Source organism: Phaenicophaeus curvirostris, chromosome W, assembly GCF_032191515.1.
Source record: "Phaenicophaeus curvirostris isolate KB17595 chromosome W, BPBGC_Pcur_1.0, whole genome shotgun sequence".
Classification (NCBI taxonomy): domain Eukaryota; kingdom Metazoa; phylum Chordata; class Aves; order Cuculiformes; family Cuculidae; genus Phaenicophaeus; species Phaenicophaeus curvirostris.
Window position 1 is genome coordinate 1,683,562 of NC_091430.1, and position 26,507 is coordinate 1,710,068.

General features: G+C 40.6%; 1 protein-coding gene across 3 annotated transcripts; it reads left to right on the forward strand.

Annotated features, from left to right (window-relative positions):
• Positions 1-911: 911 nt before the first annotated feature.
• On the forward strand, positions 912-20,243 carry LOC138732950 (activated RNA polymerase II transcriptional coactivator p15). 3 transcript variants are annotated; one of them, XR_011339346.1, is made up of 6 exons: positions 921-1,010; positions 3,884-3,956; positions 4,821-4,940; positions 15,111-15,219; positions 17,505-18,049; positions 19,169-20,243. XR_011339346.1 is itself a non-coding variant. In XM_069879767.1 (5 exons), the coding sequence occupies exons 2-5, from the start codon at positions 3,885-3,887 to the stop codon at positions 17,582-17,584; spliced, it is 381 nt and encodes a 126-aa protein (XP_069735868.1). In that variant the 5' UTR covers positions 912-980; position 3,884; the 3' UTR covers positions 17,585-20,243. The 3 variants fall into 3 exon arrangements, 2 of the variants coding, with proteins under 2 accessions (XP_069735868.1, XP_069735867.1); XM_069879767.1 differs by having other exon boundaries at positions 912-980; positions 17,505-20,243; XM_069879766.1 differs by having other exon boundaries at positions 17,505-20,243.
• Positions 20,244-26,507: the final 6,264 nt, after the last annotated feature.

Sequence of the window (26,507 nt, forward strand, 5' to 3'; positions counted from 1 at the left end):
TGTGTCTGTGTGAGTATAAATACATCCCTTAGTGCACCGATTCGGGGTCGTCCTCCATTGTCTGGGGCGACCCTGGCCGGTCAGTTACCTGATTTCCTATGCACATTTAATAAACATTTACGTTGCTAGCAACTCCGACTCGTCTCTTAGCATCCTGAACCCTTGCAAACAGTGTCTGGGAAAACAGTCTGAAAGAAAACCTGCTCTAAGAGGGACATTCTGTCTAACTTTCAAAACCCACAATTACTTAGATGAAACTGAACGCTACTTTACCTTAAACCAAAACTATTCCACTTTTTTAATAGTAACTACTTGCTGTATCGACCCGCTCCCGAACCGCAAAGCCCATCAGGAAGAAAACACAAGTGAAACAACCCGGTGAAAGAAAGGGGAACCAGCACGTTCCTGAACAGCGCCTCAGGTGCCGCAGTTTCAGTATGCAAAGTCAACGCAGCTACATTACCTTGCAATGTTTCCTCCTCTTCCCTCCGGCACGGCTGCTTGCAGGGCGGCTCTAAATGAGATCGAGGAACCGCTGCAGCGTGCAAAAGAAAACAACGGTTTACAGATTTCTTTTTTTTAAGGGTTTCCTTTAGGTATTAAGGGCTCTCCCCTCAGCCTCCTCTCACAGCCCTGCGTCGGAGGGCAGGCAGCTGAAGGCCCGTTCTCAGCGGTGCAGTGGGCCCGGCCCCAGGCCGAGCTGCACAGACGGGCAAGGCCCTGCCGTCAGCCCCACAGGCCTCCCTGGGTTGACATGAAGCAGCAGATGCGGAAACTAGCCCCTAGGGAGATGATTTTTTTTTTTTTTTTGCTGCTGTCACAACCGGGGCTGGAGGGGTGGAAACAACTAACAAAGGGACGCGTCCCCTTTAAACACCTCCCCCCGCTCCTCCCACAGGGTGCGTTGCGAGGGTGGGGATTGTGTGGTGTGTCACTTCTGTTTGTCTCGTGGTTTAGAGGACCCGCGCGTGGAGTAGGATGTGAGTGTTGGGGTTCTCCCTCATGTCCAGGTGGGGCTGCCGCCGTTTTCTCCATACTCCGCCCCCGGCTGTCGGGGGCTCGGCTCCTCTGGGTCGGTGCAGGAGAGGCGCTGGGCAACTGTGTAGCGAGGCTTCACCTATTCTTCTAGCGTCTGCTATGCCCTGCAGGAGGAATGCCCGGCGTAAAGTAGGCCTGGGGCGGGAGAAGGAGCCGCTGCCATGTTGGGGGGACAAAGAGGATTTTAATGAGGGAGAAAATGGCGATGGGGAACCTCTCCGTTCCCCTCACGCCGGGATCTGAACCTGCTCGCTGACAACTCCCGACCCCCCCCCCCCTTTTTTTGTGTTGCCTTTTTTCTCCTTTGTTGCCAGTAACCTGCATCCCTCTTGATGCTACCTTGCCCCGGGAGGACTTGGGCGTCCTTGCCCATGTCTCCCTGTCGGGCCCTCGCTCCTGGGGGGAAGAGTGGGTGTGGCAACACGAGTTGTAGAACAGAGGAAGAGGGGAGGAAAATGGCGGCTGGGATCCGCCTACCTTGTGTTCCTAGTTCGTCCTTTCTTGCCTTTCTCATTTTCCTTTTTCTCGTCTTATTCCGCCCTTGCTCTCTCCGGTACTTCGGTGTCTTCACGTGCTTCACCTGTCGACTTCTTCCGAGGGGCACCAACCACCCTCTATTTCTTTTTTCCTCCAGTTTCTGCCCCCACCTTCCTCCATTTTGTTATTCCATCCTGATGCGGTCTCTGGGGTTACCTCTCTTGCTCTGCTGGTGTTCCCTGCCCCCCCATATCAGACATTTCTTGTTCGGCCTCCCAGTTACGTGTCATTGCTGTGCTTATTTTTTGCATTGTCCCATTCCAGCTCTCTTGTCTCCATCCTACAGCGTGGCTATGTGTCCTTCCCATATTCTATTTCATTTTCAGTGCTACAGGTTCTATCGTTGTGCTCCATACTATTAAAACAGAATTTGCCCTAATTTAGAACCACATTGATCCTATAGCGTTATTCTGGCTCTGTTTTTTTCCTTTGCACGTGGTTTATTTCATTACCAATTTAAAAATGCTGTTATTCCTTTTTCTTTCCTGAGATAAGTTGCTTTAATCTTTTATTAGCCTGTCCTACCTGTAGTTTATTTTATACTATTTCTACCCGTGATGTTTATTTTTATTCTGAAAGAACAAATAAGCAATTTATTTGTTACAATGAATTTCTAGTAGCAGGCAAAACTTTAAACTGCTGTATCTAACTACATATTTGCATACACCTGGCAGCATGCATTCAAGGAAAGTTGAATGTCTGCTTGTCTGGCAGATGAATAGACTCTAGTGACTGATGCAGTAAAGCTACAGTGAAAATATTAATTGTGATACTGTAGCTTACTGTAACTAAGATTTTTTTCAGACTTTTGTATTATTGATGGGAAATTTAGCTTCATGTATGACAATTATGCAGCTGTTGCTTGCAAATTCAACTAGGCGAAATTCCTGTGTAAGAATATAGATAATGCTGGGGCCTTAATAATTTATGTTTATGAATGTAATATTGAGAATTTGACTGGAAGACGGTATTGTAATTTTTACATTAGGGTTTCTACTGTACCTGAGAGGATATGAAACTAGAGAAAAATTGTCCCATTGTAAACAGTTCAGAATCTGAAACACTGCATTTATGGTAGTTACAGCAAGAAGGGGAATAGATATAAGAGGGGAGGGTGTTTGAGATCACATCTACAATGTGTATTAAAGCTTATATGAAAAGCCAGGAAAGCCTTTGGGACGGTTTTCAATACGATGAGCCTTTGCAGACTAGTTTGAAGATGGCTTTCTAGCCAGGGTGAGGGGGGGAACTGGTTAGATGGCTGGGCCCAAAGAGTGGTGGTAAATTAAGCTAACTCCAGCTGGAGGCTTGTCACAAGTGGTGTCCCCCAGGGCTCAGTGCTGGGTCCAGCCCTGTTCAATATCTTTATCAATGAATTGGATGAAGGCATTGAGTGCACCCTTAGCAAGTTTGCGGACGACACTAAGCTGAGTGGAAGAGTCGATCTGCTGGAGGGTAGGGAGACTCCAAAGGCATCTGAACAGACTGGACCACTGGGCAGAGTCCAATGGCATGAGGTTTAACAAGGCCAAATGCCGGGTCCTGCACTTGGGGCACAACAACCCTATGCAGTGCTACAGACTAGGAGAAGTCTGTCTAGAAAGCTGCCTGGAGGAGAGGGACCTGGGGATGTTGGTTGACAGTGACTGAACATGAGGCAGCAGTGTGCCCAGGTGGCCAAGAAGGCCAATGGCATCTTAGCTTCTATCAGAAAAGGCGTGACCAGCAGGTCCAGGGAGGTTATTCTCCCTCTGTACTCGGCACTGGTGAGACCGCTCCTTGAATCCTGTGTTCACTTCTGGGCCCCTCACCACAAGAAGGATGTTGAGGCTCTGAAGCGAGTCCAGAGAAGAGCAATGAAGCTGGTGAGGGGCCTGGAGAGCAGGTCTTATGAGGAATGGCTGAGAGAGCTGGGGTTGTTTAGCCTGGAGAAGAGGAGGCTGAGGGGAGACCTCATTGCTCTCTACAACTACCTGAGAGGAGGTTGTGGAGAGGAGGGAGCTGGCCTCTTCTCCCAAGTGACAGGGGACAGGTTGAGAGGAAATTGCCTCAAGCTCCGCCAGGGGAGGTTCAGGCTGGATATCAAAAAAAAATTTTTCACAGAAAGGGTCATTGGTCACTAGAACAGGCTGCCCAGGGAGGTGTTTAAAAGACGGGTGGATGAGGTGCTCAGGGACATGGTTTATTGTTTGATAGGAATGGTTTGACTTGATTATCCAAGAGGTCTTTTCCAACCTAGTGATTCTATGAGTCTATAATGGGACACATATTCATTGTACAGTGTTTTCATGTTGTCTTTCTCTTCTAGAATGCCTAAGTCAAAGGAACTTGTGTCTTCAAGCTCATCTGCCAGTGATTCAGATAGTGAAGTTGACAAAAAGGTGAACATTATATGCAGTTTGAATACTGTATTAACTCTTGTATTTCAGGCTGGAGTTAAGGAATTAGGTGAGCATTACATCACAAAATGCATGTTATTCCATATGATTTATCAGAAACTTGAGAAAAAAACAAACCCAAACACCTCTCCCAACCCCAAAACAACAAAAGCCAACAAAATAAAACCCCCAAACCCCTCAAGGTTAGGGTTTGGGTGGATGCTTTTTGCTTTGCAGTAAACGTTTTTGCATTTTTCTTTATTCAGGATTTTCCATATGGTATATCTAGCCACAAGCTTCCTGGAATTCTTCACTGCTTTGTGGCAAGTGATAGAAGGCTTCTGTGTAAGCTGGCCCTGATGGCAAGAATTTGGACTAATTTTGAGGACACCCCCGTCACCCTTCTTTTTGGTATCTGGATTACTTGCAAGTCCAAAACAAAAACCTCCACTTGCCTTGTCATCCATGTGCCACTTGCTTATATTGTTTGCATGTTCTCTTTCTCTGTTTCAGATTCTTAGATTTACTGTAATACCATCTGCTAGTTTCTCACTTAAGCTGAGCCAACCTGAATGCTTTGAGTTGATAATTTTAACATGAACTGTTTTAAATGTATAAATTTAGTGTTCTCACTTATTTTTAACAGTTATTTAATTTACAAGTTTGTATAGATGTGCCAGTCATTGCAAACAAAAACTGAACACAATGGTAAATTTATCTTTGTAAGAAATGCTAGATGGTAATGCAGACATGAGATCTTTTAGTGCAGCATGTGAAGACACTTGGTCTGCTTTACTGAATTGGTTCGATGTGACTTGGTTGCACTTAACTTTTTTTGTTTTTTTTTTTTTTAATTCTTGCTCCAAGGCAAAGCGGAAAAAGCAGGCGGCTCCAGAAAAGCCTGTAAAGAAACAAAAGACTGGTGAAAGTTCAAAAGGTGCAGCTTCTTCTAAGCAAAGCAGTAACAGAGATGAGAATATGTTTCAGGTAAAATTGATGACTCTTTTAGAGCCTGGTTAAGGTAACCATTTATGTCATATTCAGTATAAATTTTATGAGGTGATCTGAATATCTTGGTAGTGTAGTGTTTGGTTTCCTGAAGCCTTGGCCAAAGGGGATTACGATGCTAGCATGCAAATGAGATGCTCAGAAAAAGCATTGTTGGGGTTCATCAGGGTAAAAGAATCTTATTTGTGGCAATTGATTCTAACCCTCAGGTCTTTGTCCATGGTAACTCTCTGGCTAGTAATTTTGTCTGTAAATATAGCACTTACCATGAGCATACTATAAATATTAGATCAAGACAGTCTCTATGTGGAAATGTTTTGTTTTTTTTAATCAGGGCTCTTGAAAGAAATGTTCTTGGAAACCAAAGTATGGGCTCTAAATTCTGATTTAACTAGGTCAAGGGCAACTTGGCTTCTGTCTTATAAGACAGCGTCTTGGAATGAGTTTTGCTTGTTCCTTTATGGTGCAGGTTTTTCTCACTTAACATCCAAAAAGGTTTTAATTTTTTATGTTGTCCTTATGTTTAAGATGGGATGAATGTACATTTTTCAGTAGCAAAAAACATTTGTGAATCCGGGATACTGCAGTTCTTGGGGTTAGCTGAGGCTGTAGCACCGTATGCTGGAAGCTGTGCAAGAATATACATAGCTCAAAATTGCCTGGTTTAGGGGTGTGGTTCAAGACTTATTAAATGTCTGTGACTAACTGGCTTGAAAGGGTCAGGGAATAGAAAAGGGACTTAGAGACACTGATTCTTAAGTTTATGAGATTGTATGGGAGAGGTTCCTAATAAGATGGCCACGATACCGTGTAAGGCAAATGCTTTTGGGCTGTAGCTGTGCAAAGTAATATGGGGGGAAAAAAAAAAAATCTTTTCTAGAGAGAAGACCTACTTAACTGATACTGTAATATAGGGCAGTTATTTTTAAGGTATCAGTTCTCATGTTCCTCTCCATGTATAATTGGAGGGAGAGCTTCAGTTTAAGACAGTGAGCGTCAGTGCCTGGACTTCCATATCGAAGGAAGAATGTAATATGTTTAGTTCTCTTGAGGCATGATTTGATCCATGTGGGAAAAATGAGATAGTATCTTCTACAGCTAATAACACCTCAAATGCAGTTAGAACTCAAAAAAACCCCTACATATAGGTTTAAGCTATGTTTGTAATAGGTTCAGAAATTCCAGCCTTAGGGAAAGCCGTTAAAATTCTTAAAGCTCTCCTGATCAAAAAAAAAAAAGACAAGCCCCCAAAACCCCCCACCAAACCAAACCCTTTCAAATATAAGCAAAAGCATTTGTGTGCTCTGATTTCTTTCAACCTTTTTGACTAAGATAAGTTACTAAAAACAATCAGTAGAGGACTGTATTAGTATAAGAACAGGATTTTTCTGGTGTTGAGTAAAATATAGAAAAAATATTTCAATTTGAAATTTGACCTAAACCATCAGCCTTCCTTGGTCTCTGCCTGCCTTTAATTACTCAACAACAAAAGGTTTTTAGATTGTTTGTGTTACGTGAAGCATTGTGGATTTTCTCATGCTGCATCAGTTTGTGTGTTAATGTAGATGCAACTGTTTCAGTGCAGAAATAGTACTGGAGGTCTGAGGATACTTCCAGTACTACCCAAGCGAGCATGCTAGAAGATCTAGTTGTGTGTTAACTTTTAGGTATAGTTTTGTTAGTTCTAGGACTATTAGTAATACTAGAAACTCTCCTCTCTGCTTCCCCATGGTAGTAAAATGACCTCTGAGCAAGCAACTTTGCAGTATAACTTGGAAGTGTGGCCTCAATTGATGGAAATTGCACTGTAAGGTATAGGAGAGTCAGAAGTTCTATGGCGTTCATATTGTGTGTGGAAGTGGCATCATGTGAAATTACATGAAACTCCATGGTTTGATGTTCTACACCTTTGGGCTGTGTTCTTAAAGTAAACAACTTCTTTTAATATCAGGCTCATTGTGACTGCTGTATTCAAAAGAATCAGCATTTTCATAAAGATCTACGCTTTATTATTTTTATTTGAAACTAATGTTGATGTAATGGTATCCTTGAAACTAATTACAAAGAATAGAATAATTGTAGGAAGAAGGGAATTAATTCTGTATAAGAGACCAAGTATATTTTATTTACACGTCTTGGCCTTTTTAGGCTTCATACGTAGCCTGGCATGCTTTGCAATGTGTTAAAGAATTTGGGTGTGGTTGGAGTGTGGAAATTTCTTACTTCAATTTGTGATGTATTGCTAGAGGCCCTAAAGACAAGCATTATTCATGTTAATGTGGAAGGGTTTAGTGTGGGTACTGGAGGCAAGTGACAAGTGGGGTTCCCCAGGGCTCAGTGCTGGGTCCAGCCCTGTTCAATGTCTTTATCAATGACCTGGATGAAGGCATTGAGTGCACCCTTAGCAAGTTTGCGGACGACACTAAGCTGGGTGGAAGTGTGGATCTGCTGGAGGGTAGGGAGGCTCTGCAAAGGGATCTGAACAGGCTGGGCCGCTGGGCTGAGACCAATGGCAGGAGGTTTAACAAGGCCAAATGCCAGGTCCTGCACTTGGGGCACAACAACCCTATGCAGTGCTACAGACTAGGGGAAGTCTGTCTAGAAAGCTGCCTGGAGGAGAGGGACCTGGGGGTGTTGGTTGACAGCCGACTGAACATGAGCCAGCAGTGTGCCCAGGTGGCCAAGAAGGCCAATGGCATCTTGGCTTGTATCAGAAACTGTGTGGCCAGCAGGTCCAGGGAGGTTATTCTCCCTCTGTACTCGGCACTGGTGAGACCGCTCCTCGAATCTTGTGTTCATTTCTGGGCCCCTCACCACAAGAAGGATGTTGAGGCTCTGGAACGAGTCCAGAGAAGAGCAACGAAGCTGGTGAAGGGGCTGGAGAGCAGGTCTTATGAGGAATGGCTGAGAGAGCTGGGGTTGTTTAGCCTGGAGAAGAGGAGGCTGAGGGGAGACCTCATTGCTCTCTACAACTACCTGAGAGGAGGTTGTGGAGAGGAGGGAGCTGGCCTCTTCTCCCAAGTGACAGGGGACAGGTTGAGAGGGAATGGCCTCAAGCTCCGCCAGGGGAGATTTAGGCTGAATATTAGGAAAAAATTCTTCACAGAAAGGGTCATTGGGCACTGGAACAGGCTGCCCAGGGAGGTGGTTGAGTCACTGCCATGATTAAGAGACGGGACATAGCTTGATACAAGCAAGGTGTCAGATTTATTGCGTTTAAAGCACATTCTTATACTAGTTATAAGAAGCGTGTTTCAAACTGATTGGTTCTTACACTAAACTAGGCAATCACAGATTGGTTAATAAAAATGAGCCTTTTTTAAGCATCTACTTGCTTTTAGCAACAGCAGTTTCTCTTATCTACTTGCTTTCAGCAACAGCAGCAGTTCCTCTCATCAAGGCCACTGTTTTGCAACCACAGACACCCGTGCTCATCCGCATGGAGCCAGTACTCTCTATTTCTTTCTAAACAAAAGCCTTATCTCACTCCTCCCAGGGTCTCCGACTGACAAGTTCCAGCACGTCCTGTTTTATCAACTGGTCTGTACTGGGGGCTTTCTTGAAGCCAGCCAAATCCTGTCCTACATCTCCCCCTTCCTGTTGCACAACAAGAATCTTCTTCATAGAACGCGCCATTAGTCCTTGCAGGCATTGTAATAAGCATGGCAAAAAGAGTAGTAAAAGAACAAAGACCACCAAAACATACACAGTCATTTTTCCAAGACTCCTTAACCACCCATAAGATTAAGAGCATCCATAATGTTAACGTCCTCCTCATTCCTGTTGACTGTTTTCGTGGTTGGGGCCCAACAGTTGTTACTCAGCAATGTGGGCTTGATCCACCTCGCAGGTGCCCAAAGTGGTCCTGTATCTGTTAAAACACAAGCCTAACCTCGTCTCCATGTTAGTAGCAGACCTATCCATTGCCCATAATAACTGTTTTTCAGTAGCACTTTCACATTGTCTTATATTTGCTCTAATTTTGATGACATGGTTTGTATATGCTTCAACTTCGGCACAATTTGATCATCTCCTGCTAATCGCAAAAAATTCATTACATACTGCTCCTTGGTGTCTCTCCTGATTCCCCCCTTTTTCTGTTTTGCTAACAATGTTTTTACTACTTGATGGGTACGTTCAGTAATGCCATGACTTGGTAAATGGATATCAATACTTTCTGGATAATCTATTAGATCTACTTGTAAATTCAAAAATATTTGCCATGCACCACTTAGCATATTCTTTTGTCATTGGGATATAAATGATTGTCGAGTCTTGGCCTAATAACTGAACACTTCTTTTTCTTCTCTCGGTGATTATCTTGTAATCATTTCAAATTTAGTGACTATGGTTTTTGGGGTTAGTGTGGTAAAATATCCACTCAATAATTTGTAATGAAGCTTTTGATTTTTCCTCTATTATTGCCTCAATTATCCCTAAAGGTTGTCTGCACTAGGACCCAGCAGTTGTTGACGAGCAACATTGGAATGCAGAGTGTTCTCACAACATTCCCCTAGAGAGATAACACCATTAACTCCTCTAAACTTCTTCAAGGCTGAAAGAAAAAAAAAACTTAGAAAGGAAGGAGAAGGGGGGGCACTCACACACGTACAGCTGCATGCTTTGCTAGGTATTTTAAAACTTTTTCTTCTGAAGTCTTTCATTCCAAAGATCCCCAGGTAAATCTACCTGTTTGCTGGCTTAGTGGACATTTGAGATTGAAAGGTCCCAGAGATGTATTTTCAAGATTAATCAAAACCAATTTTTAAGTCTTACAAACATTTGAAGCACTTCAAACACACACACACACGACCACTTATTTCTCAGCTAGCTGAATACATTCATACAATGTTGGTTATCACTATTGGATCCACAATTTTCCCATGCTACGGATATTTAAACTGCACATGGTACTGGGAACATACAACACTTAAAATATGTACATGCATTATCTAATAAGGATTATATCGATTGTCTAACAAATATTTCACTTATGGTAGACTTTTGTAGTTTCTGCATTGATAGAATCACGGACTGGTCAGTTGAACCACAGCCTCTGTCTCTTCATGGGGTACAATTGCTGAAAAACAAATCAGATGAGTGATTCTATTGCCCTGGTTCATGCAGTTTTTTCGCGTTCAGTTCCTGTTATCCCGATCTTCCTCAGGAAATTCATCAAATTGTTGTCCGGGAGACTGGTCCTGAGGGTGATTGAGGTTTTCACCAGATGATTGTTGTAAGGATTCACGGAAGGGCTGCACATTCTTTGCTGGGATCCATCGGGGACCTTTCTCTGTGGAGACACAAGCATAACCTCTGCCCCATGTAACAAGAGGATATGGTCCCATGACCTTACCTGTTTCTGGGTCGCGAACCAATACCGGGGCTTTGACTTGCACCTCGAGTGACACAGCTGTATTAAAATGTCGAACAATTGGAGGGTTGTTATCTATCAAAGAAAAATTTAAAAAATTAAAAACATACAAGGCTTTCTGCAAACACTCCTCCGGAGTGACAGTTCCTATTCCCCCTTTTTGTTGTTGCATCAGGCGTTTTAGTGATTGGTGAGAACGCTCAATCAAAGATTGACCTGTGGGGGAATGAGGGATACCAGTAATATGGGTTATGCCCCAAGAGTCAAAGAACGCTTTCGTCGCGGTTGAGATATATGCAGGGCCATTATCCGTTTTTATTTGAGAGGGTATACCCAAAGTGGCAAAGGCACGCATCAAATGTTTACGGATGTCACGTGCTTTTTCTCCTGTGTGACAAGAAGCAAACAAGGCGCCGGAAAAGGTGTCTATAGAAGAGTGAATGTATTTCAATTTGCCAAACTCTGGAAAGTGAGTTACATCTGTTTGCCATAGCTGTAAACTTTGTAGTCCTCTGGGATTAACTCCTCCTGCTATCGATGGAAAAGAATGTCTTTGGCAGTCAGGGCATACAGCAACGATATTAGATGCTTGCTGAGAGGTGAGGCCAAACTGTCGTTTGAGACCTCCAGCATTCTGGTGAAAAAAGGAATGGCTAAGTCTAGCCTGTGCTATGCGATCGGGCAATACCTGTACTGGTAATGTCAATAAATCGGCCCGTCGATTCCCTTCTGCAATAAAGCCAGGTAGAGAAGTGTGTGACCTAACATGCATAACAAAATAGGGGTGAGGGCGAGAGTCCAAAAGAAAAATAAGCTCCTGTAACAAGGCAAATAAGTTAGGATGTGAAAGGTCACACAATAAAGATGCTTCGGCTCTCTCTACAATCCCTGCAACATAAGCAGAATCAGTAACAAGATTAAGTGGTGTGGTCCACCTCCGGAAAACTCGAACTACTGCAGTCAGTTCCACTATTTGGGGGGATCCAAGAACGGTGTCTATGTCTGAGTTCCATCGTTCATGTTGGTCATCCCACCATAGAATAACTGACTTATGCGTTTTTCCAGACCCATCTGTAAATACGGTAAGGGCCTGCAATGGCTGATCACTCCTTTTTGGCTTAGGCATTAAACGAAAATCTGCATTAAGTAACTTATGTGAAGGTGGATGGGATGTAAGTTGACCCGCATAGTCAGTTAGTGCCATAACAAAGGCATCTGATTGTTGATAGAGCCATTGTAAATACATATTTGTTACAGGTAAGCAAATACAAGTAAAATCTACTCCTGATAATGCTAACAAACGTTGCCTGGCCTTAATTATCAAACAGGCAAACATTTCATGCTGAGTCAAAATAGTTTTTGACGATTGATTCGGCAAAAAAATCCATTCAATAATTAACAGTGGGTCTGATTTTTCAAAATCCCATTGAAATATCAGGGCATGAGGCTGTCGAGCAGGATTTAAAATGATCAGGTTTACCACAACCATAACAATTCCCCGGTCCGGTTTGACTCGTCGGGGCACGCATGGCTGCGAAAGCCGCAGCCATAGTTTCAAATTTATGATCCATAGTGCCAATTCTATTACAAGCCTCTACCATTTCAATCAATGTAGGATTCGGGTTCGGGAGAGATTTTAACAGTTTCTTACAATCCGCATTAGCATTTTCGATGGCTAATTTCAACAATAAAATTTCCCGGGCCTGTACATTGTCTACTTGTCGTTCCAAAGCCTGTTTTAATCTGTCTATAAATTGCATATAAGGCTCTCAGGGTTCCTGGGTAATAGTAGTAAATGCTTTTTGCGGTTTTTGAGAATCGGGGACTTTCAAAGTCTCAAAAATACTTCTCCACCACAGGAGCATGCGCTGCGCTTCGGCATTCCCTGTAGTTGCTGCATCCCACAGTTTCATCCCCACTTCATCCCAGAGTTCCCGCGTAAAGATAGTGGACGCAGTTATGGTGGGTATTTTTGCCTGTATCCATTTAAGTATTACTTTAAGATCATGCCCAGAGATATTTTTCCCATGCTTTTGAAGAAGGGCTTTCATAAGTTCGTATACGTCTCTTTCAGGGGAAGAAACCTGATTCCCCATTTTTCCCACAGCTCACCTCTATGCTCCAGAGGGATTTTTGACCGGTCGGTTCCTGCTTCGTTTCAGCAACTTATTCAACATTCCGTGGGACTCGTAACATGCCACTCAGATAGGTGGTTCTCCGACCCTTTAGTAATCTCGTCTGTATCACGTCGGGGTCGCCAATTTGCCACGATTAAGAGACGGGACATAGCTTGATACAAGCAAGGTGTCAGATTTATTGCGTTTAAAGCACATTCTTATACTAGTTACAAGAAGCGTGTTTCAGACTGATTGGTTCTTACACTAAACTAGGCAATCACAGATTGGTTAATAAAAATGAGCCTTTTTTAAGCATCTACTTGCTTTTAGCAACAGCAGTTTCTCTTATCTACTTGCTTTCAGCAACAGCAGCAGTTCCTCTCATCAAGGCCACTGTTTCGCAACCACAGACACCCGTGCTCATCCGCATGGAGCCAGTACTCTCTATTTCTTTCTAAACAAAAGCCTTATCTCACTCCTCCCAGGGTCTCCGACCGACAAGTTCCAGCACGTCCTGTTTTATCAACTGGTCTGTACTGGGGGCTTTCTTGAAGCCAGCCAAATCCTGTCCTACAATTCACCTTCCCTGGAGGTGTTTAAGGCACGGGTGGATGAGGTGCTAAGGGGCATGGTTTAGTGTTTGATAGGAATGGTTGGACTTGATGATCTGGTGGGTCTCTTCCAACCTGGTTATTCTATGATTCTATAATTAGATTCCCATCTGGCTTCAAATCAATGTGAGTTCTGCATCATGTGCTTTGGTTAGTTTGACAAATCCTGTCATCTACGTATGCCCGATTTGGATAAGGTTTGTCAATGCCACAGTGGAAGGACAGGATGTCATCCAGAGGGACCTGGACAGGCTGGAGAAGTGGGCCTCTGAGAACCTCATGAGGTTCAACAGGGCTAAGTGCAAGGTCCTGCACTTGGGTCAGGGCAATCCCCGTTTTCAGTACAGGATGGGGGACGATGTGATTGACTGGAGCCCTTCATAGAAGGACTTGGGGGTGCTGATTGGTGAGGAACTCAACAAGATCTGGCAGTGTGCGCTTGCAGCCCAGGCAGCCAACCATATCCTGGGCAGCATCCAAAGAAGCATGGCCAGCAGGTTGAGGGAGGTGATTCTGCCCCTCTATTCCTCTCTTGGACTCGATGATCCGGTGGGTCTTTTCCAACCTGGTGATTCTATGATTCTCTTGTGAGACCTCACCTGGAGTATTGTGTCCAGTTCTGGAATCCTCAACATAAGGAGGAGATGGAACTGTTGGAATGGGTCCAGAGGAGGGCTACAAAGACGATCGGAGGACTGGAGCACCTCCCATACAAGGACAGGCTGAGAGAGTTGGGCTTGCTCAGCCTGGAGAAGAGAAGGCTCCGAGGAGATCTTATAGCGACCTTCCAGTACCTGAAAGGGGCCTACAAGAAAGCTGGGGAGGGACTGTTCACAAAGGCTTGTGATGATAGGACGGGTATAAACTGGAGAGGGGTAGATTTAGGCTCGACATAAGGAGGAATTTCTTCACCATGAGAGTGGTGAGGTACTGGAACAGGTTGCTCAGGGAAGTTGTGGCTGCCCCATCCCTGGAGGTGTTGAAGGCCAGGTTGGATGGGGCCTCGGGCAGCCTGATCCAGTGGGAAGTGTCCTTGCCCATGGCAGGGGTTTGGAACTAGATGGTCCCTTCCAACCCCAACTATTCTATGATTCTATGATCTGGAATTATTTGTCAATGCACTAATATTCTTTGATAGACCTGGAAAAAAAAGATGTTATGGAGCGCTACTTAAAGCGGTTTTTAGAGGTGAACTTGAAAATCACTGAAGCTTTGTAGGGTAAATCTAAGATGTCTTCATGTAGACTATTTAGGATATCCTTTGCCAGCCGTGTTTGGGCATGGTACCAAGTTCGTTCTGAAAGAACTCTGCTACCATAACATTGTACTTTTTTTTTTTAATGTAAAATGTATAGTAATGTGAAAGTATTTAATAAATCAATCACAAAATACTGTTCAGTTAAGCCTCTGTGGTTTGAAATTATGAAATTCCAAAGTCACTTCATACTGTGCTACATAATGATAAACTTAAAGGATTTTGATGGTTTTTTGGAACATCTGATATGGTGCAATAGTCTCTTAAACGCTGTTCCATCTGTATGTATTCTGTTTAAAAAAAAAAAAAGAAAGAAAAAAGAGGCGAAGGAAAAATACCCTATGGAAACTGAATATCTCATGTGAACACCTAATTTGATTTCTGTACATATGTAATAGACTAAAATTTAGATTTCCGAGTAGAGCTTCCTCTTCCCTGTTTGTTTACAACTATTACTAATATGACTATAGTAGAGTCAAAATTTTATTTAGAAAACAGTAAATTAGTGGGTTTTGTAAGAGGTAAGCTTGTTAAGAATATAGGTATTTTTATTCTAGGAGAGCAACTTTTGCATCAAGCATCGAATTCTCTACTGATTTTAAGTTTTTCATCCATTTATATTGTCATTACTTATTTGCCTACAGACTACTCTGTGTTAAGATCTTGATCTAATTGTTTCTTTGGTGCCCAGAATAAGCTGCAGTGTGCAGTCATGTGTTAAAGTTCAATACTGCTGGGAAAAGTGAATGCTGTAATATGTAAAATATCTAAAATATCTGTGTGTTTTGACAGATTGGCAAAATGAGATATGTCAGTGTTCGTGACTTTAAAGGGAAAATCTTAATTGATATTAGAGAATATTGGATGGATCAAGAAGGTGAAATGAAGCCTGGCAGAAAAGGTATTGTTCTGCTTCATGGTAGTTTGTATTAAAACATTGTCTGCAATTTCCTGGAGAACTTTGGATCAGATTTTTATACTTTGTTATTACATTGTATTTTTAGAGTAATATTTTTACTTTTTTAATAATTAATATTTCAACAAATGATTAATTTTATCTGTAGATTATAAACAAAAGCAAAGTGGTTTTGTTGGCCTGAATCTGTTTTCCTAAATGGATCCCCCATGATTTATGGAAAACAAGGCATCAAATACAAGCAAACTTGATATGGGAGTTATATACATAGGCATACAATTTCCCACTGGTTAGCTTAATCAACTCAGTTTATTTTTATTACAATTGGATTTCTTATTTCAGAAGTCACTGAAAAGTTTTAAGCTATTAATTTTTAATAATATGTTAATTTCTTTAAAGCAATTATTGCCTTCAATTTTAATCAAATTTTATATTAAATTTAATTAAACTATTTAATGTGACTAATTTTGTAAATAATATTTAAATATTTTTAGTTCAGGTGAAAATACCTCAATTGTTCAAGTTTTGATACTGTGCTTCTAATCTGCAACACAGCATAAGCCATTGTACCTTAAATTGTTACTACCATACCTACTTTTTATGGCATGCCTTCACTCAACCATTTCCAAACTATGCCACCTGTAAGATGGGGATGTGAGAATAGTTGCAGTAGTAGTACTTTCCTTAATGTCACACTGCTTCTGTTAGAAAAGCCTACTTTTAATCAGTTTTCATACTGTGCCAAGGAAAGAGGTAAGCATGAAACATACTGCCCTGGAGACTTTTGGAAGGCTTGAGAAACATTTTCGACAGCTCTTAAAGAACCACGGAGTATAGTTTTGTATGAAAGGGACTTTAAACTGCTGTGTTTTGATGTGGAAATCAAAAGTATGTGCAGTTTGAGTGGTAACCTACAATAAAAATTGATGGGTATGCCAAGTGACAAAAATTACATGATGTAGATAGAAATTTTTATCAATGTGTCAAAAAGATCTGAATTTTATTACAATTATTTTATTAGAATAAAATTAATAATCTGATACAGTATGAGAGTTCTAATGTTCCATTGATGCACTTACGAGCCCCTTATCTAGCTATTCTAAAAACAGTATGAACAGTTCAAATTGTGTAATAAAATATATATTAAAAAAAAAAATCCAACAGCTTAGAATTGTTTCCAAAAGCAGGTCTGAACTGCATGCAGTTTATCTGGTATGTTGTTCAGGGACATCTTGATTATGTTTGGTCCCCTAATAATGGTCAGCACACTTGATCTGACTGTTTTCAAAAGAAACCTGCCCTCTAAAGACTGGTGGAAAACTGCTTAGAATAGTTCCATGTAGACTGCTTGCTGCTCTGATAAGTGGTGCTCTGATAAGACAGTGATGGTAGAAGAAAACCAAAAAAGACAATGAGCCCCAAAAATGGAATTCAGAATTTCACCTGTTTTCAGGTCCTGCTCCACCTACAGGGAGAAAGCAATGAAGGAAGCCTGATCACTGAGGGGGGAGAGTGGGGGTAAATAGTACAAGAGCCTTGGTGGAAAGTATGAGAGGTAGGCCTGTGAGTCTGTACTTGCATAGTTGGCATAGAGATTTTGGGGGAAGAATGAGAAGACTACACAAAAGAAATACGCCTGGACTTGAACTTGAGGAAGTACAAATTTAGAACTGAGGAGATGTGTTGTGGGGCACTGAATAATTAATGATTGAATGTCACTAGAAGTGGTAGTGACCTTGAAGTGGAAAAATAAATTCCATGTTGTGAGTGCTAGGGAGTGGAATAGTGTCTCTCCAAAATATTACTTATACTACGTGTTATTCACAGTGCTAAAGCAGGAGGAAAACCACCCCAGAGTTATGGTACTTTAAAAGTGAATAGAAATTTAGTCCACAGAAGTATGGCTCTTGGGAGCCAACAGGAATATGACTGATTCCCTATATTTCTTTTGTGTTGCCTTCTGTCAAGGCCAGAGCTGTGTTTAACTTCCTGTGTTTAGCCCCAACACTTGTGAATGAATTTTTTTTTTATACTGCACTTGTTTTCTACAGAAGTTAAACTCATCCCGAAATAAGCTAAGGTTTAAACTAAAATGTTCTAAATAAGTAATTTAACTTTGTAACAGAGATGGTTGTTACACTTGAGGTAGCTTAAGCATTAATAGTTATGACATAGACTGTGTACGAAACCAGCCTCTACGGTAATTATGCAAGATCCTGTGCTACAAGATTCTTTTTTTCTCCTAAGTATTTATTTTTAATGTATTTCAGGTATTTCTTTAAATCCAGAACAGTGGAACCAGCTGAAGGAACAGATTTCTGATATTGATGATGCAGTAAGAAAACTGTAAATACAGAGCCATACAGAAACCTTTATCATTTTAGTTAAGTGGTCTTTTTACATTGGCTTTTGTTTTCTAAAATATTGTTTTCCAAGTTATTGTGTATTTGAATTCCAAAATTATTTGTAAAATCAATACTTTTAAAATGTGCATTGGAAATGTATTCTAAGTGAGGCAATTTGTATATACTTTACTAAAAGGAAATGTGTTATTTTCATCTCATGGTATAAAATAAATCAAATAATATGTAAAGCATAGTTGTTGATGGCCTTTTGATTGAAAGTGTTTGCTGATAAGGCCACCTAATAGCTTTAGTCTTTGTTTTAGTTTCAGTTTAGTTAACCATTAATATGAATTTGCTTTCTGAGGCGATTTTTTAAAATGTTTCTTTTTTTTTTTTTTTCTTCTTCTTGCTCTTTGGTATTGCCCTGACAGCTTTCTGCTTTAAGACTTGATACAAACAGTGAATACCTGGTAAAACACATTTTTGTAGATAATTTTAAATACTGTATTTGCTAATTTACTGTATTTATTCAGATGTAAACAGTCCTAAGTATATAGACTTTTTGTGTTAGTTGCATGAAGTGTTATGCTAAACAATAACACTTAAACACAAACCACACACACTTTCTTCCTGTTTTTCGATAGCTTGCTTGACTTGGAAAATATAATTAGCCTTTATTCTTGGACCCTAGATTTTAGAATGTAGTGCATAAACTTTTGCAGTAACAGACCTTAGAGTAAGCTAGTATTTAAAAGCTCCAAATGTGATTATTAGATACCCTTTTCAAGCTTTGCATTAAATTAATTATTAAACACATACTGACTAGTTATTCTGTAGAAAAGAACAGTTAACCTGTCTTGGTGTAGGGCTTTTGTTTGTTTGAGAGTATTGTGTAAACAACAGTGCTTAAACTAGGCTGTAACACAGGTTAAACAGTCAGACAGGGTTAAAAACGCGTCAGCCAAAACATCTGGCTATTGTGCTTTTGCCCTGTCCACACTGCCTGCCCAAACCAGTTAACTTTGCTTGCCTTGTGTGGCTTACGTGCACAACTGTTATCTTTTGTAGACAAGATACTTAGTGCTTACAGTGGAGCACTGGTACCTAGTGGATCATGACTCTAGCAAACTTCACTTGTCTACCAGTGTATTGTTCTGATAAGAGAAGCTTCAGTCCAGTGGAAGCTATTAGACTAGATGCTGCCCCAGTTGAAGGGCTTCTTGGTAGGTGTCACAAACTATGGAATGAAGAAGGGAGAATATGATGTTTGAGTAGAACTTAAAAAGATAAGGGGCATGCTGGTTACAGAAGTTAATGGTGAAGGATCAGAGTTAGCTGACACACAGGGAAGGAATGTACGTTAGTGGAATTGGAAAAGAGTTTTTCTGACTTCATTCAGTTAATTGAAGGAAGATGATGAAACAACTTTGTGAAAATTGTCATTTCAAGGCTATGTAGTGAATGTACAACTTAGTGGTTTGGCTGTAATTTTCCCATTTCACATTAAATATAATGTATTTTTTATATATAAACAGGATTTACTATTTGTTTAATTTTGGAATATCTTAATACAATTGTTTATATTGCAGACATACATCGAAGTCCTGTTCTGCTAAGTGCTGTATGCAGACTGTTCTTGTGCTGCAGAGTTTCTAATTCAATACAAATGGGGTTTGAAGGATGAGGAAGGGTGACTTAATCAAATTAAATGTATATTAATTAATTTAAATATTATGTCGGATACCTCCACCTGCTTTTTAACTTGTCATTGTTGACATATTTTAAATAAAGTTAAGATCTCTTTGTATAGCTCAGGAAATCTGAGTTTTAAGAACTGCTTGAAACTGAATAAAAGGGTGAAGAGATGTTTTGTGACAGCAGATGCATTTTTGGGCACAACATTCTTTGAGTGACTCTTAATGGCATGTAAGGGTGTTTGGACCAAATAAAATAAATCTGAATTATCTACTAAAATTTCACAGATGGGTGAGTTTAATTACTTCAGATGACTCTCAACAGATTCTAGATTTTTTTTTTTTTTAATTTGCGGTATGTGTATATATATATTTTTCCTTTAAATCTGAAATTTTGAACCAGATTTCACCTGTTTTACCTCAAAACTTTTATGTGACTGCTTTAAAGTGCATGATTATAATAATTGAGGGAACACTGTTCTCCCTTAGACTACTGTGGTAGTAGGTCATTGAATGGCAATTGTGTACCACAGTACAGTATAATTGTGTTCAAGAAGGTGAAGAATTTAATTCATTTGGGGGGAGTAAGTGAAAATGTTTTAATGTAGCGATTAGTTCTCTTGTGGAAACTGATGGTAGAGATGTTCAAAGAAATTAGTATTTGTTAACCAAGAACTATTAGTTTCTCTTATAGGTAACACCCTTGCTGAATTTGTGGTGATTTACTGGACACATTTATTCCATTTTGCGTGAAAAAAAAAACCAAACTTGGAGCAGTTTGATTTTGCATAGTTTGTGTGTTTAAAAATAGTTTTCCATCTGCCAGTTATCATTGTTACTGGCAGAAATATAAAATATGAGGTCTGAGACAGCACCTGTAACTCTTTATTTAACAAATTAAGCCAATCAACTACACTCACCTTCACAACAGTTCCCTTCTGAGCTGACACACGGCTGCATCTGATGCAATTCCACAGATCACTCTCTGAAAGGCTGTTGAGGATCTCCATCGGTTTGGCTTTCATGTCTTCTGCCGACAAAAAAACTGGGTTCCTTTGAGCACCGACTTGATCTTTGGGCTCTTCACCGCACGCCTCAGTCGATAGTTGAAAAGTTTCTGTTGCGGATTTCTTCAGTTTCACAAGAAACTTGATATTCACTCGCTGTTCACTATTGCACCTGACATTTTCTGACCGAGGGTAAGGCAACGTCTGTATTTCAACGTGTGTCCATTCGCACTGAGTGAAGGGGTCGAGCTGAGCCCTGTCTCACTGTGACAGGTTAGAGCATGTTCTAGAACCATCTCTCTACCTCTCCCCTCCCACTCTTGATTCCCCAGCTATAGGATTTGTCTCAGGTTTCTCATGTCAGACCTTGTATATTTTACCTCAGCCAGTCTTAGGGACTGGATGTGACCGTCTTACAAAAAAGTAACTAATAAACTAGTCAGTTTCACAAATGGGCTCAAAATAGGACATGTTTAATTGTGAGGGAATTTATTGCACCTCAGATGACTTATGGTGCTGATTGCTTGATAAAAATTTGGCAAATTCAATGTTATTTTGAAATAAATAGTTGGTTCTGATTTGTCATTTAATTGTCTGGCTTTCTAATTTGAGAAGAAAATTCAGATTTTTTTTTTTTATAAAGATTATTTTCTTGCAGACAAAAGGATACACATAGAAGTGTCCATGGAAGAAAATTGTGCATGTATAAAAAGACTGTGTAATAAGAGATAAAAACACTACTCCCTTTCTCATTGAAATTTCAAAAGAAAGATGCATTTGATTCTTGATACTTATGCTGGGCATATTACTAATATGTTTTATAAATTAAACCTACTATGGAGCTTAGGAGGAAACATGCATTGCCTTAAGAGCTACCAAAAAAGTACCATGTGTGCTAAATCAAACTGTCATACACAATGTGGCTCTTATGTAGAGATGTTCATACTGAAGTTAAACAAATGCAGTACTAAGCTAGATATTTCTGTTAACTAGTACATAACTTGGGGATTTACTTTATGTGATGTGTTAGCAAAAAATTGATTACTGTATTTCTGGTAACTCAGAAGTCATGCTGTCAATTTGCTCTAGTTGTATCTACTGCAGAGAGAGCACTGAAAGTATGTGCCCTCCAACTGTTGTTATCTTAATGTTCAAATAAAAAGTAGTTAAATGGCATATGTGTAGCATGAACATTTGGAAATAAATGAAGACTTGACAGTGTTATTTTTAATAGAAATTTAGCTGCAGTAAAACTTTTTTACTTAAACAGCCATTTTCATAACAGTTTTTCTTGCAACTATTGTAATTTGGAAATTTGAAAACTTAATAATCTTGGTCCATGTTTGTGGGGTGGGTGATTGCTTGCATGAGCCCAGAGGGATAGATAGAAGTTTTTCAGTATGATAGAAGAACAAGTGTTGATGATATGGAAGGAGATATAAACAGGCTTTCAAATGCTAAACAGAAGTACTTGATAAGTTGCTACTATTAGGAAAAGGGCTGATTATCTTTTGAGCGGAGTTTCTTTTTGATCTGACAATAAATGTAACCATAGATTAGATAGAAAAAAGCTTCTCACCCATTTGTTTATCGTTGGTCAAAGATTAGTGTAGGCTCCTTTAGGAAGGATACTTTTTTTTTACATGTTTGCTATGACTTAAACCAAACAGATTTTTCTCCAAGTAATTTTGATTAGTTTGGCAATTTATAGCCACAGGATCAGAACTGACCTTGGCTCAAAGGGAAGAAATGCAGTTTGGGGTTGATAGAGGATCATCGTGTCTTATCTACATCTATTTTCCATGTACTGCCATCCACTTATTGGTAGTATTCATCTTTGACTGTAATTCTGGTGACTACATGTGGAAAACCAATCTAATAGGTAATGTTTTTCTTGTTGTGAATCAAACTTATTGTCCCCTGCTCTCAACATATTGTTACATATTGTTATGTAAAAATGTGAATTTTTACATGAAAAAAGGGGGCTGGAGAACAAGTCTTAAGAGGAGCTGCTGAGAGAGCTGGGGTTGTTTAGCCTGGAGAAGAGGAGGCTGAGGGGAGACCTCATTGCTCTCTACAACTACCTGAAAGGAGGTTGTGGAGATGAGGGAGCTGGGCTCTTCTCCCAAGTGACAGGGGACAGGAGAAGGGGGAATGGCATCAAGCTCTGCCCGGGAAGGTTTGGGCTTGACATCAGAAAAAAATTTTTCACAGAAAGGGTCATTGGGCACTGGAACAGGCTGCCCAGGGAGGTGGTTGAGTCACCTTCCCTGGAGGTGTTTAAAAGACCGTTGGGTGAGTTGCTGAGGGGCATGGTTTAGTGTTTGATAGGAAGGGTTGGACTTGATGATCCTGTGGGTCTTTTCCAACCTAGTGATTCTGTGTGATTCTGTGAATGACACCTACTGAAGTTAAGAAATAAATATTCCTTGGCTCAATGGTGGTTTACTAGTGAAGGTTTAATCGTGTTTTCTTGTGAGTAGGTAGAGAAAAGCAGGAGTGAAGTTGAGCCTGGGAAGAAGGGAGGAGTGAGGGGAAGGCATTTTAAGATGTAGTCTTATTTCTCATTAGTCTAATTTATTAACAATCAAAATCAGTAAGTTGAGTCTGTTTTGCCCATGGTTTGTCAGTGATCTTCCTGTCCTTATCTTGACCCACAAGCCTTTTGATATATTTTCTCTGCCCTGTCCAGTTGAGGAAGGGAGTGACAGAGCAGCTTTGGTGGGCACTTGGTGGCCAGCCAGGGTCAACCCACCACATATACTTCTCTAAAAACAAGTGTTTCACACTAAGAATTTAAATGTTTTCTATGTTTTGGGGTTTTTTTCTACTGCTCCCCCGAATATTAATTTTGTCAGTGTAGTATTAGAAAAACAAAACAAAAAACTACAAAAACTTACTTATTCCATTAGCATAAATAAGTAGAGTGGATTTTGCACTTTAAGATGTTGTACTGCATGGATACTGTTCAATAAAGGTTTAACCCAACATGAGCATCACAGTTTACAATGCCAAAAACTGATTATTTTTGCAGTGACCTAATTTTCTTCATGCTAGCTTGGATTATTGTCTGCAGTGAAAGTACTGGACAAATGCTTTTTCTCCTGAAGTGATTATTAACATCTCAGAAAATGGTACAATGAGGCAGTTCCTGGGGTAAAAATGGATAGAGTTATCACATGGACATCTGCTTGTCATAAGCAAGGGTATTTGTAACTGCAATTGTTTGGTTAATGGAAAGAAGTGCCATGTAGAACATGAGTAGCATTTATGATGTAAAGACTGCCCCCCTGTCTGTTCAAAGAAACCTTTGATCAATGCTAATTTGTTGCATGCTTGCCTCTATGTATATCCTACTTTTTTAATCCATGATTTTTATTTTTAGAGATTTGTCAGCATATGTTGTGTAGTCCTGTTTCAGTAGTAGGAGAACTAGTCTTCCCGATGCGCTCAGAGATTGCTATAAGGAAAGTTCATATAATTTTCTTGTTTTCACACAGCACCTGTTATGTTACTCTTTCACAGTAGTGTGCCTTTTATCTATCGAAACAATTTGTAGTAACCTGTGGAAAATGTTTGGAGTGTTTGGGGACAGATGTTTTGGAGGTAATATTTTGTAAATAAGTTATCTAGCTCTTCCCCCACTCCTCCTATAAATTTGTTCATGCCTTGATATTTTAATTTTGTGGTACTGTTTTGCAGGAAACTGAAATGTTGTGTTTTTTCTGTGATCACCAAGGAGTTTTGCAACATGTTCCAGTTTCAGCTTTTGAAAATGGAATTGCAAAGGTCATGTTTGGATGCATTTCTTGCTAGATTTTGTTACATTACTAGATTATCTGGCTGAGACTATTTGTTCTGTTGTATGAGCACCTGTTGAAAAGAGATAAAGTGTGTGTCAGGACTATAAAATTGCAAGCTTGTGATATGCCTTGCAAAAAGGTGAGAAGAGGAAAATGTCAAGCTAAATAAATTAGTTATTTTCTAAACATTTTCTGGACATATTCCAGAAATAATATTTTCTTCTCATTGTGAAGACAAAAGCTAAACCCAGAACTGTTAAAAAAATGCTACGCTTAAATTTGTAACTACTTCTACTCAAACATGAGTTTATCAAATGTGCCCTTTTTTTAACACAATATTTTTGAGAAAGTTACAGCAATGATTTTTTTTTAAAAAAAAATCTCTAGATGACACTGTTTAGCACCACATTTTTAAAGCTAATTGAATCTATAACAATATATAGTTTTAAAGTGTTTTTGTTGTTTTGATACTTGGAAGCATTAATCTTGACTGAGTAAGTAAATGTCCGTGAACCTTTGTGAGGACTTTGGAGCCTTCCACAGGTGAAGGCTGCATCCCTGGCTGAAGGAAGAGACCTATTAACTTCTTGTATGGAAGCTCTTGGACAAAGAGGCTGCTACGTGCTTTGGGCAATGAGTTTAATTTGCTTTAGGTCAGTATTACCTCAAAGCCTTGGTATTAGCAGTCTGCTATATTAATGAAGGACTGAAGCGACAGGGCCTGATGGACAGACCCAGAGCAATGTGTGTAACCCATGGATGCTTCGTATTGCATTGCTCTGTGTACTGTTCAGTCTGTAACTTCTCACATTTCTGAGATCAGTGGAATTGTGCTGTGCTACTCTTGATGCAGAGAGCATGAGAAAGAAAGGCAGTAAGCAGCTGGGGCCAGAGACTCCATGTTTTTGGGGTGATGTAATTTGTTTATTCAATGATATAACAGCTGGACCCCTTGCAGCGATGGCTGGAGACCCTACCTATGAGTGGACGCACTATGTAGGACCCTCCCAGTTGCCAGGACAGGCTCTCCAAATCCTTGCTACAGTAGAGGCTCCCCAGCAACTCCAGTGCTGGATGATGATAATGGGACAATTGGTGATGTATTTTTCTTAATTACTATACTTATTCTCTTGTAGCAATGATTAGACGCCTTGCCTTGAAAGCTGTTACTGTTAACTCATTGTTGATTCCTACTAATCATTTGTTACCTTTCTTGCTGTAATAAGTTGAGTAAAACTTAATTTCACAGAGTATTTGAGAGTTTGGGCTTATATGCTGATGGCATTTTGTGCTAAAAGCCTTGTGGTAAAAGAAGGGCACAACCGTGACAGTCTTTGGTGTATGCATTCTATTGAATTTAACTTTGGATGGATATTTAGCTTTCTGAATTAAACATACTATTCTGTGTGGGTTTTTTCTTCAAGAGGAGTGAGATTAGCACATACTCAAATTTATATTTCTGCTAATTCATACATAGGTAATTTTCCAGTTCTATTTTGCATCTGGTTATGTTTCTGCTTGAGGCATTGCTGATGTACTTCTAACACATCTTATAGAGGTGAGCTGGGGTCCCTGAGGTAGTAGGTGCCAGCAAGGAAACTTCTGCAGAACAACTTAAGGGGAATAAGGGATGTTCTGCTAAGAAGGCGATGAAGCCAACAGCCCAGCTGAAGGGCCTCTATACAAACACATGAAGCTTGGGCAACAAACAGGAGGGGTTGGAAGCTACCGTGCTGCTTGAAAGCTATGATCTGGTTGCCACCACTGAAACTTGGTGGGACAAATCCCATGACTGGATTGTGGAGCAGACATGGCAGATCTTTAAGGATGCTTTCCATAAAGTGCAAGAGCACTCAGTCCCCAGATGCAGGAAATCAGGCAGGGAAGGGAAGAGACCAGTGTGGCTGAGTGGAGACCTGCTGGTCAAACTGAAGAGCAAGAGGGAACTGCACAGGCAGTGCAAGCAGGGACAGGAAACCTGAGAAGAGGATAGGGATGCTGCCCAGTTGTGTAGGGGTGGGGTCAGGAAAGCCAAGATGCAGCTGAAGCTGAACTTGGCAAGGGAAGTGAAGACTAACAAGCAGGGCTTCTACAGGTACATCAACCAGAAAAGGAAGGTTAAAAAGAACATACCCCAACTGATGGATGAAACTGGGGACCTCTTACCAGCAGATGAGAAGAAGGCTGACTGCTCTTCCCACACCTCTTGAGTGGATGGACCACGAGGCAGGGAATGGGGGAGCAAAGCCCCTCCCACTGTAGAGGAGGATCAGGTTTGTGACTGTGGGCATAAAAGATTCCACTGCCACGCGTATGCCAAGACAAGCAGCCAAAGCTTTGGCATGCCCGTGGTATCAGCAGCAAGCACAGAGCAAACAGTTGATGCTCTCATGCTCGCTAGTTTGAGACCTTGGAATCATTAGT

What these genes read in the sequence shown, in the direction of transcription:
- LOC138732950 (XM_069879766.1), top strand. An exon ending in ATAGTGAAGTTGACAAAAAG is followed by an intron (nt 3,957 to 4,820) that starts GTGAACATTATA and finishes TCTTGCTCCAAG; the next exon opens with GCAAAGCGGAAAAAGCAGGC. An exon ending in AATGAAGCCTGGCAGAAAAG is followed by an intron (nt 15,220 to 17,504) that starts GTATTGTTCTGC and finishes AATGTATTTCAG; the next exon opens with GTATTTCTTTAAATCCAGAA.